Below are 24,644 nucleotides of genomic sequence, written 5' to 3' on the forward strand. Positions count from 1 at the left end.
TTTCAAAGTGCGTCTCTACCATTGTTCCTCTTCCCTCCCTCGACTGCACCGTCGTATATTCTCCAGGACTGCTTTCCCAGAAGGACGGAGCCGCCTCTGTGGCATTGCTACAATGCACCGACGCCGCGCGCTACACCTGAGCTGCTCCAATTAACACTTTGCAAGTCTCAGACAAACACAAGGTGCCATAAAGCCTCGGGGACAGGGTTATCACAAGTCATACGCTAGACAGAGCAGTCCCGGACTAAAAACAACCGCTGCTCACATTCCTTGTGATACAGAATCACAGGATCTTTTCTGCTTACATTGTAACAGCGGGACTTCCCCCCATGTTGTGTTTAAAATGGAAATCCGAAGAAAAACAAAACCTGCAAAACCTCAAACTGCTCCTCTGACTCTGCACGTTACATCGACTTCGTATACATGAACGCAGTCTTGTGATTTAGGGAGGATATTGCGGGTTTTTTTGGCTACTAACAGCCGGCGTCGCAATTAAATTGAAATAATTTTCAAGAGGCTTGTAAAACTTTGTTCTCACATTAACTGTTAATAAAAACAAATCAGCTTTTGTCTATTACATCTCTTACTTGGTTGATCTTTTGACAATCAACATGTTTTTATTCACTGGCATGCAAATCCATCCCCTCGCTGTGCGACGCTTCTGGCTGAGCACAACAGTGACTTTCTGTTATTATCTAATATCTGTGAAATGTTCCGGTAGGATCGCTTCTCCTGAAATGTTACTTTGTGCTCTCAGTGCCTGTTCACACATCATAAGTGCCATGTGAAATCTGCATGTGAGACACTGCCTAACCCCCCCCTCTCCCCTCCCCTCCCCTTCTTAAAAGCCTAGAAAAAAGGCACAAGATGCATGTTTTGGATTAAGAAGCGAGCCATGTGGGAAATATAGAAGTATACAGTGACGCTGTGAAGGAACAGATCTAGCAGAAGCAGCTTAGTCTTAACTACATTGTGTAAAGTGAGCTCAGGCTTACCTGCAAAAGGTCAATTGCCAGAGAGTCCGTCCAGTTAGCGGCTACCGTAGGCGCTTCAGTGTGAGTGTGTTTTTCAGCTCCTGGGTGTAAAGGATAAGGACAAAAAAAAAAAAAAGACTGAACACTATAGATCAAAAAGCTATACAGCACGGATGCTGGGTTAATACTGTAAACACCCACACTGCACTGCACCTTATACTGTCTGGTTCCGATTCTCTCTCTTCCTTTTTTTTCCCCTCCCCTCTCCACATCTCCTCTGCCCATTGTCCCTCCTTCACACAATTTCAACAGCCCAGGCCACTTGTACTTAGTAATCATAAAACATAATGCCTCTTGCTTTTTCCTCTCTCTAGCGTGCAACTTCAGCCCCCGATGTCTCATGTTGGTTTCACAGTGGGAATATTACAAACCTACAGCAGCCGGTCGGTTTGTTTTGTCATTACGAGGCTCACGCTGCGCAGCCGAAGATTGTTCACTTTGTTTTAAATTCTAGCAAAAGATCACAAAGATGCTGAATATGCCAAATATGACGTTTGGGGAAACGTCTAAAATGATGCACGGAACATTTAGAATATTTCCATCTGATGAAACAGTGCAGCTGTAAATAACTAAGATGTTTTAAGTTGGAATATTTCACTCAATATAAATATCATCTCATCCAATGAACAATTATAATATACAGTATAGTGTATGTATATCACTGTCATGATTTTAACAACCTTAAAATATACTTAAGAGGAAACAAAGAAGGAAAACTATATGTTGAAGGTAATGGTGGAATTTAACTAAGTATATTTATTTTAGTACTGTATATATAAACAGGTTTTGTTCACTACATTTCAGAGGCAAATATTAGACACATTAATACATCAGTAATAATGACTAAAATTATAATGTAATCTAATATTGACTGAGGTAATTCTCCCACAAAAGTACTTTTAATACTTTAAGTGCATTTTGCTGATAATACTTTGGTACCATTTCAAATACATTATACTGCTGCTGTTATTACTTAAAGTCTCCCTCCACTCAAAAATATGTTTTTCTTCTTGTTCCATCAGTTGGATGTTTGAGCTTCACTGTGCAGAATGAAGTATTGTGCACAGTTTGACGCTTGAAGTTTGTTTTCACATTCATCTGCTGAAAGTGGAAAGTTTCTCTGTGCTCACTGAAAGTCTGATTTTAAGGGGCGGGCCTACAAGCGTGATTTGTGACATCACAACTAGTTTGGAGCAAATCGTGGTCCAAATTTAACTTCCACGTATGACTGTCGCAATAATCGCAATATTGCAATACTATAGACAAGCCAATCGCAGTGGATGGCAAGCAACCACCACAACCTGCGCTAAGTATTGAATGTTTGTCTGCTTCCCCGGTCCAGTCCAGCAGCTGTTAAACTCTCCCGGGTCACCGTGAGGACTAACAGGCTGCCATTTAACCTCTGAGGTAAAGTAGTTGTCCACCAATCATACAGTCTAAAGGTGCATCCAGCCAAACTCCATTCATAAATCCCAGGATTAAGGGGACTCGGCTGTAGGCCAATGTTGTTTGCTGCCACAACATGATTTGTTTTCTGTGTTCGTCAGGTACTGCTGCTCCATTCGGCTGACACACGATCGGGCTGACATATCTTGATTTTCACAACAAAAAAAAAAGAAAAGGAAAAAAACAGGTGCAAATATCACATAGATCTCATACCGCACCGCTGTTGAGCCACCTTGGGGAAATTCCTTCACCACAACAACCCAACTTACACAAGTAAGATGTGGAAACTTGAAGCCACCCGTGCACAAACACTAAGAACTGACTTTACAGTAAAGTAGGAGACAATTTGTGTTCTGCAGTTACATTTCTGAAATTAAATATATATGAATATTCATAATTCACTTTTCTGCAAATGTAGTTTATTGAAAACATGAGATAGAGAGGTACAGGGGTCAGATATATATATAAAGCTACACATTTTGTTCTTGTTCCTCACTTACAGTGCATCTTATCTGTGTACTGTACCAAAAGGCTAATGACGGGGGCAATAGCAATTGCAAATAAAGGAAGTGACAGCAGGAAACCCTGCCTTGTCCCTCTACTTTTTGAAGCTGTCTAGAACAGGTAGTTTTAGTGCAAACTGAAGAAACTGGGGCTGTGTATATTAATCTGATCCAATGCATGTCATTTTTAGGGTTTTTAACAAGATAATTAAACTTTTTTGTGGAAAAACATATCAGACACAAATTGTTATTGTGTGTATTTAATATATACATCTTAAAACAATGTCTGGAGGGAAATCCTTAAATAATGCATCTGAATCCTTCTTCCACCGCTGGCTAAGGGGTTAAATAACTAAATGGCGTTATTATTATCCCATTGTGGAGCATCACCTGCTAACTTAATGTGGACAACCACATGGACTGATACATTGAAAAGCGAGAAAGAAAGCAAGAAAGACAGAAACAAAGAGCACTTGGCTCATAGCAACGCAGATGGATGCTAACCTGGCAGCGACTGTGGCCATTAAAACGGCCGTGTTACCGATCCAGCTACACGGCTAAGTTAACCTCTGCTAGCGGCGTGCCCCGACCTCAGCCGGGGATGATTAGGCGCAAGGACTTTCTGATAATCGGCTAAAAAAAAACAAGCCAGGCGGACAGATAACCAGCTCCAGCTCGCTAGCTCCGGGATGCTAACCTTGCTAACCCCGGCTGCCTCTCGTTAAAAGGCGGACTGGTTTTATCGCTACCATACCAAAAGTCTGACTTCATCCACCGTGTTCACATTTAAATAAAAAAGAAGATTGAAATATATCCAGAAATCCTACCTTACAGAGAGAAAGTGTAGCCGAGGGTGTGTGTTTGACAGGTGATGGTGTAAACACAGATGTGATTGGTCTAGGAGCATTTCCTCTGCCGGCGGAGCGATACGCGCATGCACTACGACTCACCGAGTATAACGCCAATTTGCCGCAGTATCTTTGCGCGACAGGAGCATCCAAGTTAAATAGATCCGCGTGATGTTAATATCTCTCTACTCGCTCTGCTGTTAAATACAGCTGTTAAAGACTCAAATGCAGTGTCCTAGCTGGTAATGGATAATTGATCGAATATCTCACAGTGTCAGCCCTTGTAACGTCTCACGTCAAACTGACCGGGTCTACTTCTCATTCATAAGGGCCTGTTTTATGCTCCACAGTCATCAGCACACATCACACTTATCTTAAAGTTATATGCAGCCTAGATGTTATAAAAGCCCACTTTAATAAGGAAAATATAAATATATATACAAATGTATGCATAATAAATATTATAATTACTCATGGTGGGTCAAAATGATAGAATAGTATGCCATAATTTTGATTTTCTCGGTCAAAATTATTTAAAGTACGTCAAAACTTTACAATAGTATGTCATAATTTTGGGTTTCTTGGTCAAAAATATTTAAGTACGTCAAAAGTTTACAACAGTATGCCATAATTTTGATTTTCTAAGTCAAAATGATTAAAGTACGTCAAGATTATTAAAGAGCAGTTTGAAATTCTGAATTATTAAGTGATCATGATCGAAATTATGATAGTAAATCAAAATTATGAGATTATAAATCCAATATTTGAGATACTAAGTCATGATTATGAAATACTAAAGATAGTAGATTTAATTTTGAAAATAGTAAGTATTTTTATGTTTATGATGTCTAACTTTTCATTTCCTGGTGATATTGATTTGCAGAACAACAAAAACTTAATCGCTACCATTTACAGTCCAATACATTGTTCTCGACTTCTCGTATGGTAATGGAAACAGAAAAACATGTAAAATAAACACTAATACCTGAATAATATAGTTTCTCCGATTTAATGTACACTTCACGTCTGTTCCACATTAAGGCGCTAGGTGGAGGTAGCCGGATGTAAAGGTAAAATGCAGAGGTGAGAGGACTGGAGGGACGTATGCAGGAGCCAATCACCTCCCTCTGTGCACCTGTTGTGGTATGTAGTGCATCCTTAATCATTCGAGACAGTTGGTTTCATACACTGGATGTGATATGTCACCATCAATCAACTGCTTCATTAGAATTAGAGACTCTGTCCAAACATTCGGACTGAGCTGGTCGTTAAAAAGTAATAAACTTTCAAGTTAGTTAGTATATTGCTTTATATAATATTATATTTATATTCAAATAAATACATATATTTACAGGTTTCTGTGGTGTCAATATATTGGATTACCAAAGATGCGTTAAGTGCAGCATAAACACACAGGAAGTGACGGAATTGTGACATGTTGGCCTTCAAAATAAGAGTCCTTAAAAGACAACAAAATCATCAGCGAGATTTCTGGTTGAGAATGGACAGTAAGATACGCTATCGTATTCAGTAAGATACAGATACACTATCATTTACAGTAGGATTCAGATACACTATCATATACAGTAATATACAGACACATTATCATCTGTTAAATAATTGCAGAGATATACAGACAAATTAAAGGAAAAACTAACATGAATTGTCTTAGTAAGGTGTTTGGCCACCATGTCCCACCAGAACAGCTTCAATGTGCCTTGGCATTGATTCTACAAGTCTCTAGACTCTACTAGAAGGATGAACACCATTCTTCCAAAATATATTCCCTCATTTGGTGTTTAACATGTCAGTCTAACACATCAGTCCAAAATCTCCCATAGGTGTTCAATTGGGTTGAGATCTGTTGACTGCAAAGGCCATAGCATATGATTCACATCATTCATCACTCATCAAACCATTCAGTGACCCCTCATGCCCTGTGGATGGGGTCATCCTGGAAGAGACCACTCCCTGGAGGGTGATCACTCTGAACAACTTTGTATTGATTTGCAGTGACCCTTCCCTCTAAGGGGACAAGAAGACCCAAACCATGCCAGCAAAATGCCCCACAAAGCATAACAGAGCCACCAGATCTCCTCACTGTAGGGGTCAAACATTCAGGCCTGTACTGTTCTCTTGGTGACCGCCACACAGACACTCGCCCACTTGTAGAAAATATGCTGAAGGATGAGTCATCTGACCATATCACTTTTTTTCCACATCTCTGTAGACCAGTGCCTACAGTTTTTGCACCACTGAACTCTCAAATGTGCATTCATCTTTGTAATGAGAGGTTTATGTGCTGCCACCCTACTATAATATCCCTCTCTATGTAATTGTCTACGGACTGTTCTTGCTGACATAGTCTAGATCTAAATGCGGATGTCACTTTTGTAACTGTTCCCATTGAAACACTAGCCAGTTGAGCAGTCATCTTGTCATCTTGATACAAAATCAGAATCAACTGGGCCTGCTCAACATTTTTATACATGCCACAGAGTATGATTGGATGTTATTTGCTTAACTGTACCCATCTGCATTTGTCATGTTTCTCCACTCATTTCTTCAGGTTTTTCCTTTAATTTGTTACTCTTCTGTATGTATAAATAGTCTTTATTTTTAGCTCTTATTTATCACTCATTCACGCTATTCTTCTCTATTACTGAGCTGCTGTAACAAGTGAATTTCCCCTGTGGGGATCAATTAAGTTTAATTCGTTCATTCGTTCATTCATAAAACACGGGTTTTATTTTTGAAAGCCCGTACCGGAACCTATGGATGTGTTTCCATAGTAACTTGGCGATCGGTTGGGGCTCTGCTGCCTCCCGTCTTCTCCACTCACACAAGCCGCCGGTAACAAAGAGGAGACAACAACGGGGCGATGATGGGGGCGAAGACAACCAGCCAGTTATGATAAACAAGAAGACACTGAATCGTTTTTTGTTTACAGTGTATTTTAAAAAGCGTTTTTTTCTTCTTTTTCCGCTGGACGAGTGAAGTTTTTAGTGCATTAACTTAACGTAGCGGCTCTCCGGACCTATTTTAACCTATAACTGTTAAAGCCGTTTTCTTGCTTCAAAGCTAACTATGTTGGACTACCAACACTAGAGCCGAATGACTTAGGACTGCGATTCAGACATGCCTGAATAATTTTCGGTGAGTTTCCTTTACTGTATTTTATGATTTCTTAGGGATTAATTCAATATCGGTGGTTTTGCTGGAACGGTTTCGTTGACTTGGACGGTTGAACCTGAAAGCACCTGTTCTCGTTAATGGAAAACCCGTTTTAATACTTTTAAAAGGTTTCATAAAATTACAGTGACTTTGCACATATTTCAACTCCTATGGTGTCAGTGCAGAATTTCATGTGTAGAATATTTAGACAGTATTACTATTTATATATATATACACCAATTATCAGCACCTGGACTATCTATTACTTGATGAGTGACACACATAAGACTAAGCCACCTTTGACTTTAAGTATTTCATGAATGGCCTTCCCACAACAGTTAATTACCTTTCATGTATTCTAATTTTGGAAAATGTGTGTTTTCTATCAATAAAATTGACATATAGTAGGCTTATTGGCATAGTTGGCATATTTCCCTCTAGCTGTATCTTATTACACCTAAAGCATGTCACACACTGCTAAACAGCATATTTACATTTATATATTAATAGGAAAGCTATGAATGTTTATTCCTCGAGCATTCCCACCCCTTATGTGTGTGGTGTGTGTGTGTGTTTTCCTTCTCGACACACCTTTTCCGTCCTCTCTTCCTGGCCAGCGTGGAGCTCACACACTCATCACATGTATTTTACTGGTTGATGCTAACCCACTCTTAAAGTCCCCCTACCCATTTAATACACATCAACCCATTAGTCTCCAGAGCAGATGGCATACTGTACACACACACACACACACACACACACACTGAGAGCATTGTGTTAATGGGGTCCTTTTTAAGCACTTAAGGATTGTTCTCAAGCTGGTCTGATTTAAGGGATAACACCATATCTGACATATATTGGATCCACCAGGACAAATACCCTTACTGGGATGAATGACTGGCCCACTGACCCAGCCTGTGCATGTGTTTGGGGTCCAGTAGACTGGAGGACGTGGCTATTGAACTAACCAGGTCAATACAGCAAAGGGAGACAAAAGATGTGAAATCTGATGGTGGGGGCTGACTGAAAGAAAGTCAGAGTGGGGGAGATGTAACCTCAAGTGTACTCCATCTCATTTGATCTATAAGTGCATTTATACACATAATCAGAATGTGTTATCCCCACTGTCTAGATGAGTGCTTTGTGACTGAACACACCCTCCTATTAGTGGTTTATGTGCCACTCTGTGTACAATGATAATAACCAGAGGGCCTAAACTGAAACCTGGAAAGACCTACATTACACACCCACCCATACACACACACACACACCCACACACACTGGTATGGTAATATCATGTTTGCTGATGTCTGAGGTTATAAAACAACTCAGTACTGCTGGTTTTTTAAAAATGTCTCCATTTTCCAGAAAGAGGTGTGGTGCAATTTGGTTCAAATCGCAAGAAAAATGGAAAAAATGTTAAGTTGATGTAGTTGTTAAGTACATTTGGGCTCATATGTAGTTGTTAATTTGTAAAACATCTTAATAACTTCTTAACGATTCTTTAAATGACAGAAAAACACACTTTTCAGGGTAACGCTTTACTTAACAGGCCCTTGAATCTTATGACAAATTCCCGGAAATTTTCAATGTAATTTTCAGGTATTTAACAGTTAATTTCTAGGACATTTTACAGAAATTGTGATGCATTTTAGTATAAATTATAAGAAGTGTTATGTTGGTTTAGTTGGTAGGAACCTGCTCATTATATTTGGGTTCCTAATTGTTAATTTGCAAAAATTCTTTATAAATTAGACTCTTAACAATTTAACTGACAGAAAATACTTAGTTTGTATTAGCGTCTTTCCGAAAAACTCAATGAGTGCATTTCCCAAATACCATCAAATAACCTTTTCAAAGAAATGCCCTAAATATTAACAGTCACACAGTAGCTACTTTTAGGAAATTATTGAGTAAATTTGCTGGAAATTAGTAGGAAACTAAAGGATCCGTAAAATAACGTGTTACCAAATATTTCTTTGCTTGGATTTGAGTAAATAAAATTCAAGGAAGTGAAGAAGAAGAAGGAGAGGAAGGTGTTAGAAGATGAAAAGATGTTCAGTCATTTCATAATTACCTGTAACATCGCTCTTGTCAACTCAAAAACATTTTTCCTGTCAGAATGTAATATGAAACCTCGTCGGTCTCTTTCTTGTAAGCCGAGTGAATGTACAGTGTCTGTCCAAACTGGTTTGACTAGCTGGTGCACTTTCCCAATAATAAACAGATACTAGTTGCTTTATTGACTTTGGAGAGCTGTGGAAAAGACTCTGTCAAGTCACGAACCCATTATTGCAGATTGCTGTCTTTGATGTGTTTGTTTACCAGCTGGTATGAAGCACTACTGTTGATTAATTCCTGGTTCGGTCACAACTTCATATGAATTTACTGGCACTTTAAAATGACATGAGGAACCTTTAATCTCTCACAGAGCAATAGATGACTTCATGCGTGTCCAATACAGAAAACATGGTGCAGATAAGAACATGTGTTTCATATTTAAATTGGCCACTTCATCACTGTTTAATCTTTTTCACATTTCTTTAATTAATTGATTCATTTTTGAGCCCAGTGGTACCAATCCTCTCGACTTATGACCCCTTCAAATGTCTACTTGTCTACCAGTTCAACCAAAGGGTCATTAATGCTTCCCAGTAGACGATTAGTCATTAATGCGGTCGACAGAAGATTAATCTGCAACTATTTTGGTAATTGAATGATCGTTTTAGTTATTTTTTAAGGAAAAATGCCAAACATTCGGTGGTTGTAGCTTCTCAAATGTGAGGATTTGAAACTTGTATGTGTCATACATGATAGTAAACGCAATATATTTTAGTTTTCAACTGTCAATCAGACAAAACAAGACATTTGAAGACCCCATCTTGGACTCTGAAACATTAAATCAGGGGTTTTTCTGACATTTTTATAAACAAAACGATGAATTGGTAAAGAAAATATTGGTTAGTTGCAGCCCTGCTTCTCTGTTCTTGTTTGAAAGAGGTGAAAATGATCCAGAAATTCACAAGAAACAGAAAAGATTAGAAGGATCAGAAGAACCACTGGTTTAGTCCATAAAATGTCAATAAATAGTTTGTTATTTCCTAGAGCCCAATGTGATGTCACTTATTGATAGTTTTGTCAAATCAACAGTCCAATTAATTACATTTAAAATTACATAAAAGCAGATAAAGCAGCAAATTCTCACATTTAACAAACTGGAACCCATAAATGTTTTGTATTTTTGCACTGATGTATTAAAAATGGATTAAGCGATAAATAATTTATTATGCAAAACTATCATTGTCACTTCAATAGACACATTGTCTGGTTCATCTACACAAATCATGTACAAACTAAATGATTAATCAAGTCATCTAAAAGACATTTGTTGCAATGATTGTGTGTAATCCAAACTAAACGCAGCGACGTCGTCTGCTGCTTGTCTGCTCTATCTTTCTGTGTGACTCAGAAGATGACTAACCCTTGTTTGGTTTGGTATTGCATCAGCTGTTGCTCTCATCAAAAAAAGAAAACATATGGTGAAAAGAATCTGCAGCGTGGCCATTTAGTCGCCCTGAATGGAAGCTGGATTTCATTTTATTTTCATCACGGTTCTTTTTATAGACACTTACGAGGCCGAGAGAAGAGTCAGTCAGCACTTTGGCTTCATTTGAATAACTAGAGTGCTTTGAATACGGAAGTTTGTCAATGTTTAAATTATAAAGGACCGAATCAGTGCAGACTTTTTAAAAAATGTGGATGTCTATGTAAAGTCTGAGTACAATAAATGAAAAGTATAAAACAAATTGTGTTTTTCAAAGCACTTGTAGTCCAGCTAACAGTTGAAAAGACTACAAGGCGCTTGAGGCTATTCAACCTGCAGGGTGGAGTCATTTTAAAGCACCTTTGTATTGAAACAGTAGTTAACTATTAATAGGATTGATGTGTCATGAATCATGTGATACTTTGCCAAATGGAAGCTGTCTGAGCAGATGTTACACATTCATTGGCAGCAAATCAAAGAAAAACTTTTTTACAGGAAGAAATAATATCGAAATTGAAAATAAATTCAGCTTTTCGTTTAACAGACGTTGTTTATTATCCTCCTTGAAATGGAAAGCTCATGTTAGATCCCTACTCTGATGCTGCTGATACATCCAGCCATTAAAGTCATAAATAAATAACAATTTAAGGAGTCATACGGAGAGTTCAGGGAACATTAGCACGGAATAATCAATACTCTCTCATAATGTAAAGGGAACAGAATCGCTTGATTTTCCTTTACTGCGCAGCCATGAAATGCAGATTTGTCCGTGTCAGCTACTGAGCTGGTTTTTTGCTTCTCTGTGTTTCATTTGCAGCCAGGAAGGAGTGGGCTCCTTACAGCGCAAAGTTCATTTTCCTCTGAGTCCCTACAGAAGGGAGGAGGGGGGATGTACTGTAAGCACAGAGTTCAAAGTCTAATTGTAGGATTATACTGTAATAGAGATGTTGGATTATGTGATGTTTATTGCCTTGTTGTAAATGTGTATGACAGCTCAGCTACAGATAGTGTTTAGTAATCATATAGTGTTAGATAGATAGTGGACAACAGATATATGACAGGAAAGTGAAAAGACAGATAGGGATTAATATGCAACAAAGGTCCCTGATTGGAACCAGATATTATATTAGATAATATATCTACTTGTGAACAAACTTTACAGTTATGACCTTAATGTTGATGTGAGTTATTAGCGGCTCAACTAAAGAGTGATTTTAATGTCTTGGGTTGTTTCATTTGAAGAATTTTGAGAGGTCAGAGGAAGTTAAAGTGTCTAGAAATACACAAAAAAAGCAAAAATTTGAGAACATTTTTAAAAAATAGACGTAATTTTCTGTGTTACTATATGAGAAGTAGATGACAGTCACATTTGATAATTCCTGTTCTTTTCTCTCTTCTCATCAGGTGAGGATGACATGCTCACATTGACCTTTGCCCTCGAAGCCTGGCCTCTGATTGGTCAGGGCCGGGAGTGAAAACACACCATAAGAGACGACCCCCCCCACCCCCCCTCCAGCTACCATGTCTGTCCAGGAAGTATCTCCACCACCCACGTCGCCGTTACCTCTCAAACCCGAGACCAAACCGAGACCGGAGATCCCTCCAAAACCGTCAACACAAACCAGCTCCCCTCCTCTCGGGGACAGAGGCAGCAGTGGGAAGGTCAAGAGGATTGTGAACAAGTTTAGCAAACAGGAGTCTGCATCAAATGAAGCCAATGAACACCCCACTAATGGTAGCGCAGAACTCAAGACAAGTAAGCGGTTCAAAAGGCCGCCGACCATAAAGCCCAAACCGGGCCGTGCCAGTCTGCAGCTTCAGATCGGCAGAGAGCAGGCACCTCCGCTGCCTGCCAAGAGGAGCCGCGTCCCGCAGAAGCAGAAAGAGAGTCTGGGAGGAGAGGAGGGGGACGGCATCGGCGTGGAAGGACGTCGATCAGGTACTGTGGGTTTTAATCTCGGGTGTCAAGATGTGGGTCTTTGGTTGTATGGTTTAAATATTACTAATACTTTATGTTTTATACTGCACTCATGCACTACATTATCATCAGAGAATTCTTTAGACACGTGTCTTGCCTGCAAACCAAATTTCTTTTAATAATAATGAAGTTAAAGGCAAGACAAGTTTATTTATGAAGCTTATTTCATACACAGGGAAATTCAAAGTGAGTATTAATTATAAGAGCATCACAAATCTTAAGGATGCACAAAATAAAGTGAGGTTTATACTACAATAACAGCAGATGTGTCTATTTTCTAGTCATAGTTTTCTACCAGCTTGATTTGGGAAACATAAGGGAAATGTGTCACATGACTTCTAGAAAGTTTTAGACTTTTACCTTCGGCTGTTATTCACACATTCAAAGTGATTTATTGCACCTTTTATCCAACAAGACAGACATCAGAGGTCACCGAACAAACACACAGTCACACAGTCACACATACAACCGACAGCGTGATGACTAGTTTTAGATTAGAATCAAGTATTGATTACATTATGGTGCATTTATTGGTGAATGCAGAAAGCGTGTGCATGCACGTACAGACCTTCACATAGAGTGAGTGCGCACTGATTGGTTGAAAAGTGAAATCCATAGCATACAGACAGACAGGTGTGGTGCCGCTGACTGATCTGTTCCACCTGTCATAAACAGGTTCTGTCAGTCAGCTGATCACCCGCATAGGTGCAAATTTACTGTGTGTGTGTAGGAGAAAATATGCGTGTGTGAAATATGAAACCACAAAGTGACGCTCACTCTGCTTACTTCCAGTAAGAAAAGATAATGCACCTTATCATCTTACAGTATCTTCCAGTTGTTTTAGCGAGTAAGTAAAGCACAGCAAACATTTGGATGTCTTTTTTTTTTTGCTGTGTCATGACGACCTATATGTCCTGACTCAACAAAAGAAGAACCTAACTGAGTGACATTTTATTGTTTGTCTCTTTGTTTGTTCCTTCCTACGTTACACACACTTTACTATCACTTCCTTATTTTGGTTCCCTTTCAAGCAACAGAGAAAAGTCAATCATCAGTTTCTGTAGCAACACATCAGCGTGCTATCAATTCAATATCAGCTATAGAAGGAAATAATCTCTTCACAGCTGATTACGGCTACAACTAACGAATATTTTCAAGATCAAATAATCAGTTAATGAATTGTTTAGACTATAAAATGTCTTAAAAAAAAAAAAGAAAAATGCTCAACACTACGCCTTAGAGCCCCAGGTGACGACTACAAATTGCATTTTTTTCGTCTGACCAACAGTGAAAACACAAAGATATGAAACTTTTAAACGAGATAAAACAAAGAAAAGCAGCAAAATCATCACATTTGAGAAGATGAATCAATATAATGTTTGACATGTTTACTTGATATATAACTTTAATTGATTATTTGAAGTTGGTGATTCATTTTATGTAAGTATTTGACTGCAACATAATAAAATAATCATGGCTTTTTAATAAAATAATGCCGTTACCTTAAAAACACATGTCTAAAGCTTAATCTGGTTTGCGTTTTTATTTATATCAAGCTTTTAAAAATCAGCATCTGTATCGTCCGATGCAGAAAATGTCGGTCAGTTAACCTTCACCCTCATTCTCCTCTGTCCTCTCTTCACCTCTTCCATTTCCTTTGGTCAATATTGGATTTTTCCCTCACAACGCTCCAAACTTTCCATGAATATTTGAAGGCACCACTCGCACACTGCAGACGCGCTGTATTTGCATGCTGACTCGACAGTCCGGTGTCTGCCATGTGGAGCTGTTATGAGGAGAGCAGATGGGAGGAAAAAAAAAAAAAGCTCTTAATGAAAGTGAGCTGTCCTATCTGGGGATACACATGTAGAGAAAGACAGGAAACGGCCCACTCACACCCATCAGCCTCACTGTTGTAGCCTCGGATGTGGTGGAAAAATGAGCATTGATGCGTTTATTTCTGTATCAACATTTAGAAGAACTAAAAAAAATGTCAAAGAAATTTACTTTGATTTACTTTCTTCCCTTTCTTTTGAACAGTACAAATCAGTTAATCTGTGTTGCTTCTTTCTGATGCAGCGCCTGATGGAAAAGAGGTGGAGGTTCAGCTGAATGGAGGAGGGGAAGCAGAGGTCGAGCGCAGTCCAGACACGCCGCTCAGTCCCTGCTGCGACCCGTGCTGCGGCTGTGTTTGCCACTTCCAGCGGCCGGGCATGAAACTGATATGGGTGCCCGTTGACGTGGAAGACGGTGAGGAGGAGGAGGTGGAGGAGACAGAGGAGGATGGGACCGATGGGGAGGAGGACAGGTCGGAAGAGGGAGAAGACAAGGATGCGGAGGTGGAGAGGGGAGGGGAAGGGGACAGCGAGGCGGACGAGGACGAGGTGGACAGGACTTCTGTGGTTGATGAGGGTGAGGTGTCGAAACAAGACAAAGCAAAGTTTTACCACTCTTTGGACGTTTTAATCAGCGAGGGTAACAGGAGGCGGTCGGACCCAGGTCCTCACGCTGTCCTCATGTCCCGCGCCGTCACTCGCTCTCAGTCTCCCCCCGTTCCCCCTAAACAGTCTCAGTCGCCGCCAATCCAAAAATCCATCCACGAAGAAGAAAATATTTACGAGGCCACGCTTCCAGTGTTCGACCCTACCCCCAAAAAATCCACATCTCTGTGTAAGGAACTGGATATTCCTCTTATCAAGGTGCGCAAACCAGCCCGTCAGTCTAAGCTGCCCTCCAGCACCTCAGACCCGACATCAGAGTTCCAGGTGGATGTTGGCTCAGTATCGAGCCCAGACGACGTGCCGCCTGCCATCCCGCCCCGCATGCCGGTGACTCAGGACAGCCGCAGCCTCACGCCGGTGCACCGGAGCGGCATTCCTCTCCCGCAGCCCACGCTGGAGGAGTGGCGCTCGTTGCGGCCCTCCTCCCCCAGCAGCTCCACCGCCAGCGGGCTGAGCCCCCAACGAGCCATCACTCCACCCCCGACCAGCAGCCTCCAGCCTCAAAGACCCCCACCTCCACCGCCAAAGACAGATCCCAGGAGGCTCAGCAGTGCCTCAATGCAATCCCTCACACAGAAAAAAGGTTTGTACTGAACAAACACTATTATCTTTGCCTGAAATGAGTCGTGAATGACGCACAAATTTGCGTACTGGAGAGCAATGACACCATTTATTTGTCTTTTTAGAAGGAGAGGAGAATGGAGGGAATGAAGGAGAGAAAGAGGAGACGATGGAAGAACCGTAAGTTATCACTCTCTGACCCCACACTTTGGCTTGAACTTCCCTTATTTTGAAAAGATGAGGCTGAGAATATTCTACATTTTTTCTGATTGATTTGAGTCCGTCCACATACATCATCCTGCTGCTAGAAATACAACAAATATGTATTAATCCACGACTGAAAATAGTCCCCAACACATTCACTATTTACTCCTGTTTGAGTAACATTTCTTAAAAACTACAGTGTCCAGCTGTTTTAGCTGTATTTAGCCTTTAAAAAACAAAGAAATGTACATTGTGTATTTGTGACAATTTACATCTTCAGTTAAAAGAAATGAGTTTGGTGTTTATAGTCACAAAATAGTGAAGTCAGATAGTATCCAGAGACATGCCGACACAATGCTGGTTCTGTTTTCTGTGGGATTTGTTGACAGTATTAGAAATATAAAATCCAACCAGTGAGTCAGAATAGATGGCCTATTGTATGTGGGAGGAAACATTAACTGTGTCACTCACACTTTTTGTTGAACAGTTTTGTTCCATATCACGCTGGTTGATTCTTTTCTCCTCTGTCCACTCTTCCTGTTTCAGACGTCCAGTCAGGAGCAACTCTCTCAGGAGGGAGTCCTCGTTCAGCTGGGAGTCCCGGCTGCAGGATGGTAAGACACCTGTTACACAGAAAACAGAAAAACATCTGTTGAGTCACTGAAAATATCACAGTGATGGAAATTGTGAAGTGACACAATTTTAGCGTGTTAGCCTTGATGAATTCAGTTATTTCTCTTTGAGAATTTTAGCATAAATTCATCCTCAATTGGATGAAATCTGATGGTGTTTTGGCATCTTTTCATCTGCACCTCACAGTTAATATCTCATGCTGCGTCCCACTTTCATATACATGCTAATTGTATACAGTAGTAGGTACTATATACTGTTAGTCATAGTATCCTGTTTTGCCTTCAGTATACAAAAAAACAACATACTTTTTAAGCTAACAGGACATGATGCAATGCAACCAACAGATGTCAATCAAACTTTGGATTTTTTTTTTTAAATAATTGTTTATTCTATCACTTCATCTTTTAATTAGTGTGTAGAATTGAGTTTGGACACAGTTTCAGGCTAAACACGCTAATTTTGTCAAAACTCTGTCAGTGAACAAATTACACTGATTGAGCTGTTGGAGGCACATTACCGGATTATTACATACACATGTTCAACTTCCTGCCATCCAGTACAACAGCTTTTCAATAAATCTCATCTTCATGAAGTTATTTTGTAATTTTTGAGGATTTGTGATGCAGTTCAATGGGAAAGCCTCAAAAATCACCAGAGTTGAATCAACAGCTGTCTGAACTGAACATTACAAGGCTTCTGTATTGAATTGCATTGTTGGATTGTACAAGTGTAGCTAATAAACTAATGTCCAGTTTTTAACTGACTGCATCAGTTGGAACTTGAATGCATCATGTTATTGACCAGTCAGAGTCTTTAACCTTTTACATACTTTCTTATTATTTTTATTTGTGACTTGTTTCCCTCCTCAGAGCCCCTTTACCAGACATACCGTGCCACGGTCATCACCAAGGAGATCCGACGCCAGACGGTTTGCCGTAATATCAGTAAGACTAGCGTGGACTACGCCATGGACTGGAACGCCCGCCTGTCCGGGACTGGGACTCCAACTGGAACTGGAACTGCGACTGGAAACGGAGCACCCAAAAGCAGCCCGGTGCCCACACCAGGCCAGAGCACCCTGTGGCAGGACCTCCCAGCCGTACGGGACAGTGGCGTGCTGGAGCAGCTCACCCCTGAACAGTGCAAGTACCAGGAGGTGAGGAGTTAATGTGATGTGAGGAGAGCAGGGAGAGGCTGATGTAGGGAGGAGAGATCCCATCAAGAGAAATCAATGAGGCGAGGAGAAGAGGAATGGGATATGCTGTATCACATTTTTATTAACACCTTAAAGTAATAATCGGACGTTTTTATAGGAATTAAAGTTCATTCTGCCTCAGCGCATTACTCACTGCTGTATAATTATATTGAGTCACCTGATCCCCGGCTCATGAAAGCTTTTACAATCCCAGTTCTAACTTTCCAACGTGAGTACGGGAAGTGAAGCATGTTAGTTTCCAGTTGCAGTATCAGCAGTTTGTTCGGAGTAAACTGTAGTTGGTGCATCGACATCGCTTTGGAAAGGGATGTAAATCAATTTATTTAAAATTGGTCCTTTTCTCTCTCATCTGTCACATTTTCTTCTCTTAAAAAAGGGATTAAATAACATGTAAATCCAGTTTGCAGTACAATAGTTTAAAGTTTAATAGTCTTTAGATTACCTCATAAAAAAATTAAACAACCAAATTAAAGGAGAAAATTGAAAGGAAACAATTTGTTATTTATGTTTTTTTGACTTTTTACTAAAAACAATAGAGAGATGATAAAAAGATTAAAAGACGATGACTTCCTGACTTGGGGCTTGTTTGGGCAAAACCTTGCTAATCTGATGTGAGATATAACAATAATCCTTATTGCCAGTCATCAACTTGGGACATGGGTCTCCCTAAAAACAAGACATTTCATCCAGCAGGTTGAAAAACGTAATATACAGGAAATCTACACAAATTGTGGCGCGTGACGGCATCATTTCAAGCCTGAACTTTATCTTGTCCGCTTCCTCTCAGAGTATGTTTGAGGTCCTGACATCGGAGGCCTCTTACCTTCGATCCCTGCGCGTTCTGACCGAACACTTCCTGGACAGCCGGGATCTAGAGGAGACGATGATCATCAGGGACAAGAAAACCCTTTTCTCCAACATCCTGAGGGTGCGCGAGGTCAGCGAGAGGTGAGAAATGGCAGGACGAAGCATAAAGGGAGATAAAGGAAAAGGGGAAATAGGAAGATGGTTTATGGCTTAAACTGCCAGGAGGTCACTTGGTTAAAGAGATGAATGGAACAACAAACATGTAATGAGTCATTTCCTGAATTGAGGCAATGAAATGGTCAATTAAGATGGTCAAAACAAGTTGGCACTACGAGTTAACGTTCAGTTTCAGGTTTTTTAATGAAACCTTTGCTGTCTGACCCTGCAGGTTTTTAAAGGACCTGGAGGACCGCATATTTGAGAATTTTGTCTTTTCAGACATCTGTGACATTATCCACTACCACGCCCAGCACAACTTCCCCGCCTACATCGACTACGTCCGCAACCAGATCTACCAGGAGAAAATCTACACCTCGCTCATGTAAGAAACACCAGTCAGTGTTTTTTAGAGTTTAGTTAGAGTTTAGTTGAGGAAGTTAAGAAATGGTGAGATTTGACTGTCAGCAAAGCAGGCTGCTTGGGTCTCAACTGTGTTTTCTCACAAGCACAGATTTTCACAAATATTCTTTTCCCCCAGTTTAAAATTTCCAGCATTGAGTCACAACCTGAGAATTTGGAAAAACCTTTTACTGACATACAATATGTTGTCATCATCCAAAATCTTTTGAAATACAGCTGGAAAACTTGCAAAAAAACAATGTTGTTCAATGAAGTTTTATCCACTTAAATCTCCTTTCTCCCTTCTTTTTGCTCTTCCACCACCACAGGAACATTACAGACGCTCACATGCTATGGTGCATATGTGTATAATTTACGTGCTTATATGTGTATCTGCAGGAAGAACAACGTGCAATTTGCGTCGGTCATCACCCGTCTCCAAGAGTCGCCTCAGTGCCAGCGGCTGCCCTTCATGTCCTTCTTGCTCCTGCCTTTCCAGCGAATTACACGCATCAAAATGCTCATTGAGGTGAGCAGCATCATGAGAATAGTATTGTGCATTTAAATAAATGTGTGGTTTAGAGTCAGTGTGCAGGCTTTATCTTTTCACAGAAGGACTAGAAACTCGCCTGTTAGCTGTTGGTTTTTCGTCTCCTGTGAGCAGAGAGCACTAGAGGTCAGAGTCACAGCAGTGTTACTGGAGCATGACTACAATGCAATTAGCCTCTGCAACCTTTAAATATTTTTCTCAAGTGTCCAAACAAAATTCCACAGTATAGTCTGTATAAGTGACCCTATCTGTTCTCCTGCTAGCAGCTATTGAAAGACAATACCGAGTTCATCACGCCTCGTTTCTCAGTGGAATGTCCTCATTCCAACTTAATCTTCCTCGTCAGTATACTCTTGATCTATATGCAAACACACGAGACACCTTGTCTCAACCTTGCTTGTGTTTGGATGGAAAAATGTATCCTGTTGATGCTGTTTGTCCCGTCGCAGAAATGGAAAGTTGTTGTTTGTTGTTCCAGAACATCCTGAAGAGAACAAAAGAAGGGACGAAAGAGGAGCAGACGGCCTCCAAGGCTTTGGCTTCGGTGTCAAAGGTAAACGCCCCTCACTCTTCACCTTCCATTACAAATCTTTATAATTTGACTCTCGAGAGCTTTGCATTGCTCTGGAAACGTGACGTCATCCATTGTCCCAAGTGAAGGATTTCCTATCGAATGAGTCCCGCTGTAACAATGAGTCACGGATTGCTATCTGAGGGTATTTGTTCAAGGAATGAACCTGATACTCTCAGAGACACAGTCACTTCTATGTGAACCTCTTGACTCACATGAAAGTGTTTCTTTTATCATTTTATTCACACAGATCATTGACGAGTGTAACACGCAGGTGGGAAAGATGAGACAGATGGAGGAGTTGATCCATGTCTCGCAAACGCTGGAGTTTGACAAGCTCAAGGTGAAATCCAGTGTACACAAACACAGAAAAGTGTGAAAAGTGATTTTTACTTGTCTGCATGTAGTTGTTTGGACTTTTCATTTAGAAAAAGAGATAAACGTTTCTTCCTCCACTCCCTCCAGGCCATCCCGATCATCTCCCAGACTCGATACCTAGAGAAGAAGGGCGAGCTCCAGGAAATGTCCAAAGGGGGAACTCTCTTCAACATGAGGGCCAAGTTCACTCCCGTCTACCTCTTTCTGTTCAACGATCTGCTCATCATCGCTACCAAGAAGGGGTGAGGCAGAAGAGATCGATACTGTTGTCTTAACAGATCACCTACACACTGATTAAAGCAAATACTGCCGTAATAAATACAAACTCACCAAAATGCATTGCGAGTATCCCGGAGGTCTAACAAACAAACAAATGTGGGTTGTGCTTCCTTCCTCATGAAACATTTGCAAAGCCAATTGTTTTTTTTTAAAGCATTTTAAGTCCTGCATTCTTTACACCCATGTGTACTGGCTAGCAGTCTTCTTCTTCTCTGCCTTCACTGGTGCATTGCTGCATTTCTTGGTGCATCACAGCCGCCTGTAGATCATTGACATTAGAGTGAAACCACAGGAAGGACTGTGCATCATGTCGTAGTCAGTCACCACTCATAAAAAAACTGCTCCAAAGAAACTCCACATGGTACCTTTAAAAAAGTCACAACATATGATATAATTGTCTTTACTTGGCTGAAATATATTAATAAAAAAAATAGACAATCTGATAAAAAACACAATTTTAATGTATTTGTAACACTTGAGGGTAGAATATCTCAGATTATGTGTCTTTACGTAGAGCGGACGTCGTTAGACTCCAGTTACATTCCTGTCAAACCCCTGCAGAGGTCAGTCGGCGTGAAACATTTTCTAACAGCATGACGTCGTACACATCAGTGCTTTCTGTCACACATTGTTAGTTAATAATTTAGCCACACCCTGCACAATCAGGCATTTTAGTTTAAAGACAGAGCTGAATGAGTACAACCATGTCCAGAAGGAAAAAACCATCCAGTAGATGTAACGCTACACTTCCCATTCTGTAAACATCAGTCCCCGGAGATGGTGGGAGGAGTGCGTGAACTCATTTCACCGTTCAGCTGGATGTTTTATACTGTACCTCTTGAACTTCTCTGTAGCACTTTCTGTTTCGACAGGCTGTCATATTGCCAGATGAACAATGTGAACACGAACCACAAAAGCAGTCGCCCCACCAAGTGTGTCATCGCTGGTGAAATGACTCCAAACTTCCTAAAATGTAACAGGAAGTAATGTTAGTGACAGTATTGTATAAATACGGACATACAACATGCGTATAAATACAACTCAGTGTCACATGTTTTACTTGCTTTAGTAAATTTAACAGTATTTCTTAGTTCCACTTCCAACAATTTCACTGTTCTGCATGATTGTTTCCTTTACGTTCCTAAAGGTATTTATTAGCTAACACTTTGCTACTTCACCCTCGTTAAAACTAACTTCTTTTTCTTTCACAGCGCCGAGCGTTTTGTGGTGCTTGACCACGCTCACCGCTCTCTGGTGCAGGTGCAGCCAATAGAAGAAGGCGGGAGCAGCGCGGGCCCCTACGAGCACTGCTTCAACCTCACGCTGCTGGAAAACCATCAGGGACGCATGATGGAGCGGCTGTTCAAAGCTCCGTCCCAGTGAGTCGGCCCGCGTGTATAACCAACCGACATTGATCATACGTCTTTTAAATCTGTAGAATGATAGAAACTTTCACTGTGTTGCACTTTTCATAACGTATTACAAAGAAAAACTAAAGGAAAAGGAGCCATTGAGTGCAGGAACACATTGTTTTATAAACAAAAAGTTGACATAAACAATGTTAGAATTATTTTAAAGATGATCAGATAAAACCTTCACACAAAGGGGCTTTAAGTAGGATCCGACAGACACTCCTGTTCCACGACGCTTTTTCCGTTTGCATGTCAACGAACCATAAACAATAGAGATGAAACATGAGGCCTTCCCAGTCAAGTGTGGCCACTCTGCAAAGTTTCGTTTGTCACTAATATATATGACGTGCACAGGTCAGACATGCACAGGTGGATGGCGGCTTTCCCCAACCCCACCAACCCCGACAGAGATGAAGACGAAGTGATTTATGAGGACTGGGGTGAGGAGAAGTGCACTTAAAGAATTTATACCTCTATCTTCTTTGACACAGAAGTGATTTTTTATGCATTGTTTCTTACGGTTGTGTGTGTGTGTGTGTCAGACTGTCCCCAGGTGAACTGCGTCGAGCAGTACATCGCCCAGCAGGCAGACGAGCTCACCCTGGAGCCCACTGAGATCATCAACGTCATCCGCAAAACCAACGAGGGTAAGAATGTGAAGTGTTTTTTTTTTTTTTATGGAGACAAACTGCCCTCCACATTAAAAATGAGACGTCAGAAGAGAACATTTCCTCTTTTACAGAACACACCTCTGCGGCTGAAGCTGCACAATAGTGATATCAATCTGGATCTGAGTCATTTTCCATTTGTCTATTTTTGGCTTTATCAGTGTTTGTCTATCTAAACATACTTAAGTCTAAAATGCGGTACAGACAGGTTTCCTACTAATACATTTGAATGCACTGACATGACTTTGTATCATTAATGTGCCCCTCTCCTCAACTGCTCGTTATACACCCTGATCCTCATAACTTCCTCAATCCTCAACCCTGCATCTTAGCAGTTTATTGATTTGTTTTGACTTTCTTGCATGAATCGAATCAGAAACCTCCAACGTTCCCCTGTTTGTCCTCTTTCCCCCCCCCCCTCTCCTCCCCCCCCTCCCATTTTTTCCTCTTTTTTTTCCCAGGTTGGTATGAAGGGATCCGTCTATCTGACGGTCAGAAGGGCTGGTTCCCCATTGCAAACGTCATAGAGATCACCAACGAGCACGTGAGGAGACGAAACCTGCGCGAGCGCTACAGAGTCATACAGGCCGCGAGCATTGTTGCCAACAGCAAGACCCGCACCGTTCAATAGGATCAACGGATCAAACGTGTTTACATTTTAAGGACGATAAATGGAGCAAATGAAACAAACTGCTAAATGTCTTCATTCAGGGACTTTATTGGTTAAGTGTCGGTTTCTAGCAACCAGGAATTGAAAGATAAAAGGAGAAGAGTTGCTTGCAATTCAACTGACTAATCATCACCTTATTTATACTACTGGAGTATGTGTGTGTATGCTGGGAAGTGGATCATTCACTACTTGTGCTGAAAAAAAAACTGACTATATATGTACCTGTTTGCATTCAAACACACAGAGAGCAGCATTGTACAGAGTCACCGCTGCAGAGTTGACCTCTTTTAACGAGCACATAGCCCTGCATGTCTCTCTATTGTTGTGAAACTTACACAGTTGAAATGCCAACCATTCTAGCCATTCACTGACCAGATTTTACAAATGTCAGACCTGCTGCAAAGAAAACAGACGGGCGTTCCTTTACAACGCCTCGTGTCGCCACAAGCAAACATTAGTTATCTCCTCGACACTCCTGCCACATGTGAAAACCTGTCAACCTGTGTGACCTGAATACTGGATACGGCATGAACAACAACACATCTTGACTGAAAGATGCAACAGTGTTAACATTTTTTTTTTTTTTTTTAAAGAGGAATATTTCTCACCACAAATCTAAACAGGAAGTGCCTTTGATTGAACTCTGAACACAGAACAACACACCAAGACTTGTATCATGACCCAGCATCATCAAGCACAATAGCTTTAATGTTGCATGTAAACGTGGGTTAAGCTATTCTGTCGGTTAGAGTTCAGTCTCTCTGCTCAGTAGTTGTGTTGTTGACTAGCTGGTTAGCTTGTGTGAAATAATGCTGTAGCTCCCCCTGCAGCTTTATGTCAATCCAGACTGGGATTTATCTGTGGATACACTCTAAATGTACAATATGTATGTAAATATTAAGTGGGGTGTTCCTTCCTTCTGAACAGTAGTAGTGCTTTTAATAAAAAAAACAACAACAACGTGTGTCTTTGTAGCTAGGTACGGTAACAAGGGAGAAAAACACAAGGCGAATGTGAAATACTCAAAGGTAGACATGAAAAAATAAGTGTTTTTCTTTTCAAGTGGGAAATAAATTCTCATCCTAGAAAAATAAGGGGTTCGGAGGTAT

At 40.6% G+C, this 24,644-nt stretch overlaps 2 protein-coding genes across 4 annotated transcripts in view; one reads left to right on the top strand and one right to left on the bottom strand.

Moving 5' to 3' along the window:
* The window catches only part of hdlbpb (high density lipoprotein binding protein b), a 19,333-nt gene extending 15,085 nt beyond the window's left edge, over positions 1-4,248 (bottom strand). The window contains exons 1-2 of the mRNA XM_042400685.1: positions 3,811-4,248; positions 996-1,075 (exon numbers count right to left, since the gene is read on the bottom strand). The gene's annotated coding sequence lies outside the window, so the exon portion shown is untranslated. The remainder of the gene's footprint in view (positions 1-995; positions 1,076-3,810) is intronic.
* arhgef15b (Rho guanine nucleotide exchange factor 15b) lies at positions 2,209-24,472 on the top strand. 3 transcript variants are annotated; one of them, XM_042400687.1, is made up of 18 exons: positions 2,209-2,753; positions 4,873-4,974; positions 11,367-11,445; positions 11,954-12,488; positions 14,607-15,611; positions 15,715-15,769; positions 16,340-16,407; positions 17,296-17,582; positions 18,430-18,590; positions 18,838-18,990; positions 19,407-19,536; positions 20,036-20,110; positions 20,379-20,471; positions 20,594-20,748; positions 21,997-22,164; positions 22,552-22,637; positions 22,740-22,844; positions 23,327-24,472. In XM_042400687.1, exons 4-18 carry the CDS (start codon positions 12,071-12,073, stop codon positions 23,494-23,496), a joined length of 3,129 nt encoding a protein of 1,042 aa, XP_042256621.1. In that variant the 5' UTR covers positions 2,209-2,753; positions 4,873-4,974; positions 11,367-11,445; positions 11,954-12,070; the 3' UTR covers positions 23,497-24,472. The 3 variants fall into 3 exon arrangements, with proteins under 3 accessions (XP_042256621.1, XP_042256623.1, XP_042256620.1); XM_042400689.1 differs by lacking the exon at positions 11,367-11,445; XM_042400686.1 differs by lacking the exons at positions 2,209-2,753; positions 4,873-4,974; positions 11,367-11,445 and adding an exon at positions 6,607-6,987.
* Positions 24,473-24,644: the final 172 nt, after the last annotated feature.

This window comes from Thunnus maccoyii, chromosome 22, assembly GCF_910596095.1.
Source record: "Thunnus maccoyii chromosome 22, fThuMac1.1, whole genome shotgun sequence".
NCBI lineage: Eukaryota > Metazoa > Chordata > Actinopteri > Scombriformes > Scombridae > Thunnus > Thunnus maccoyii.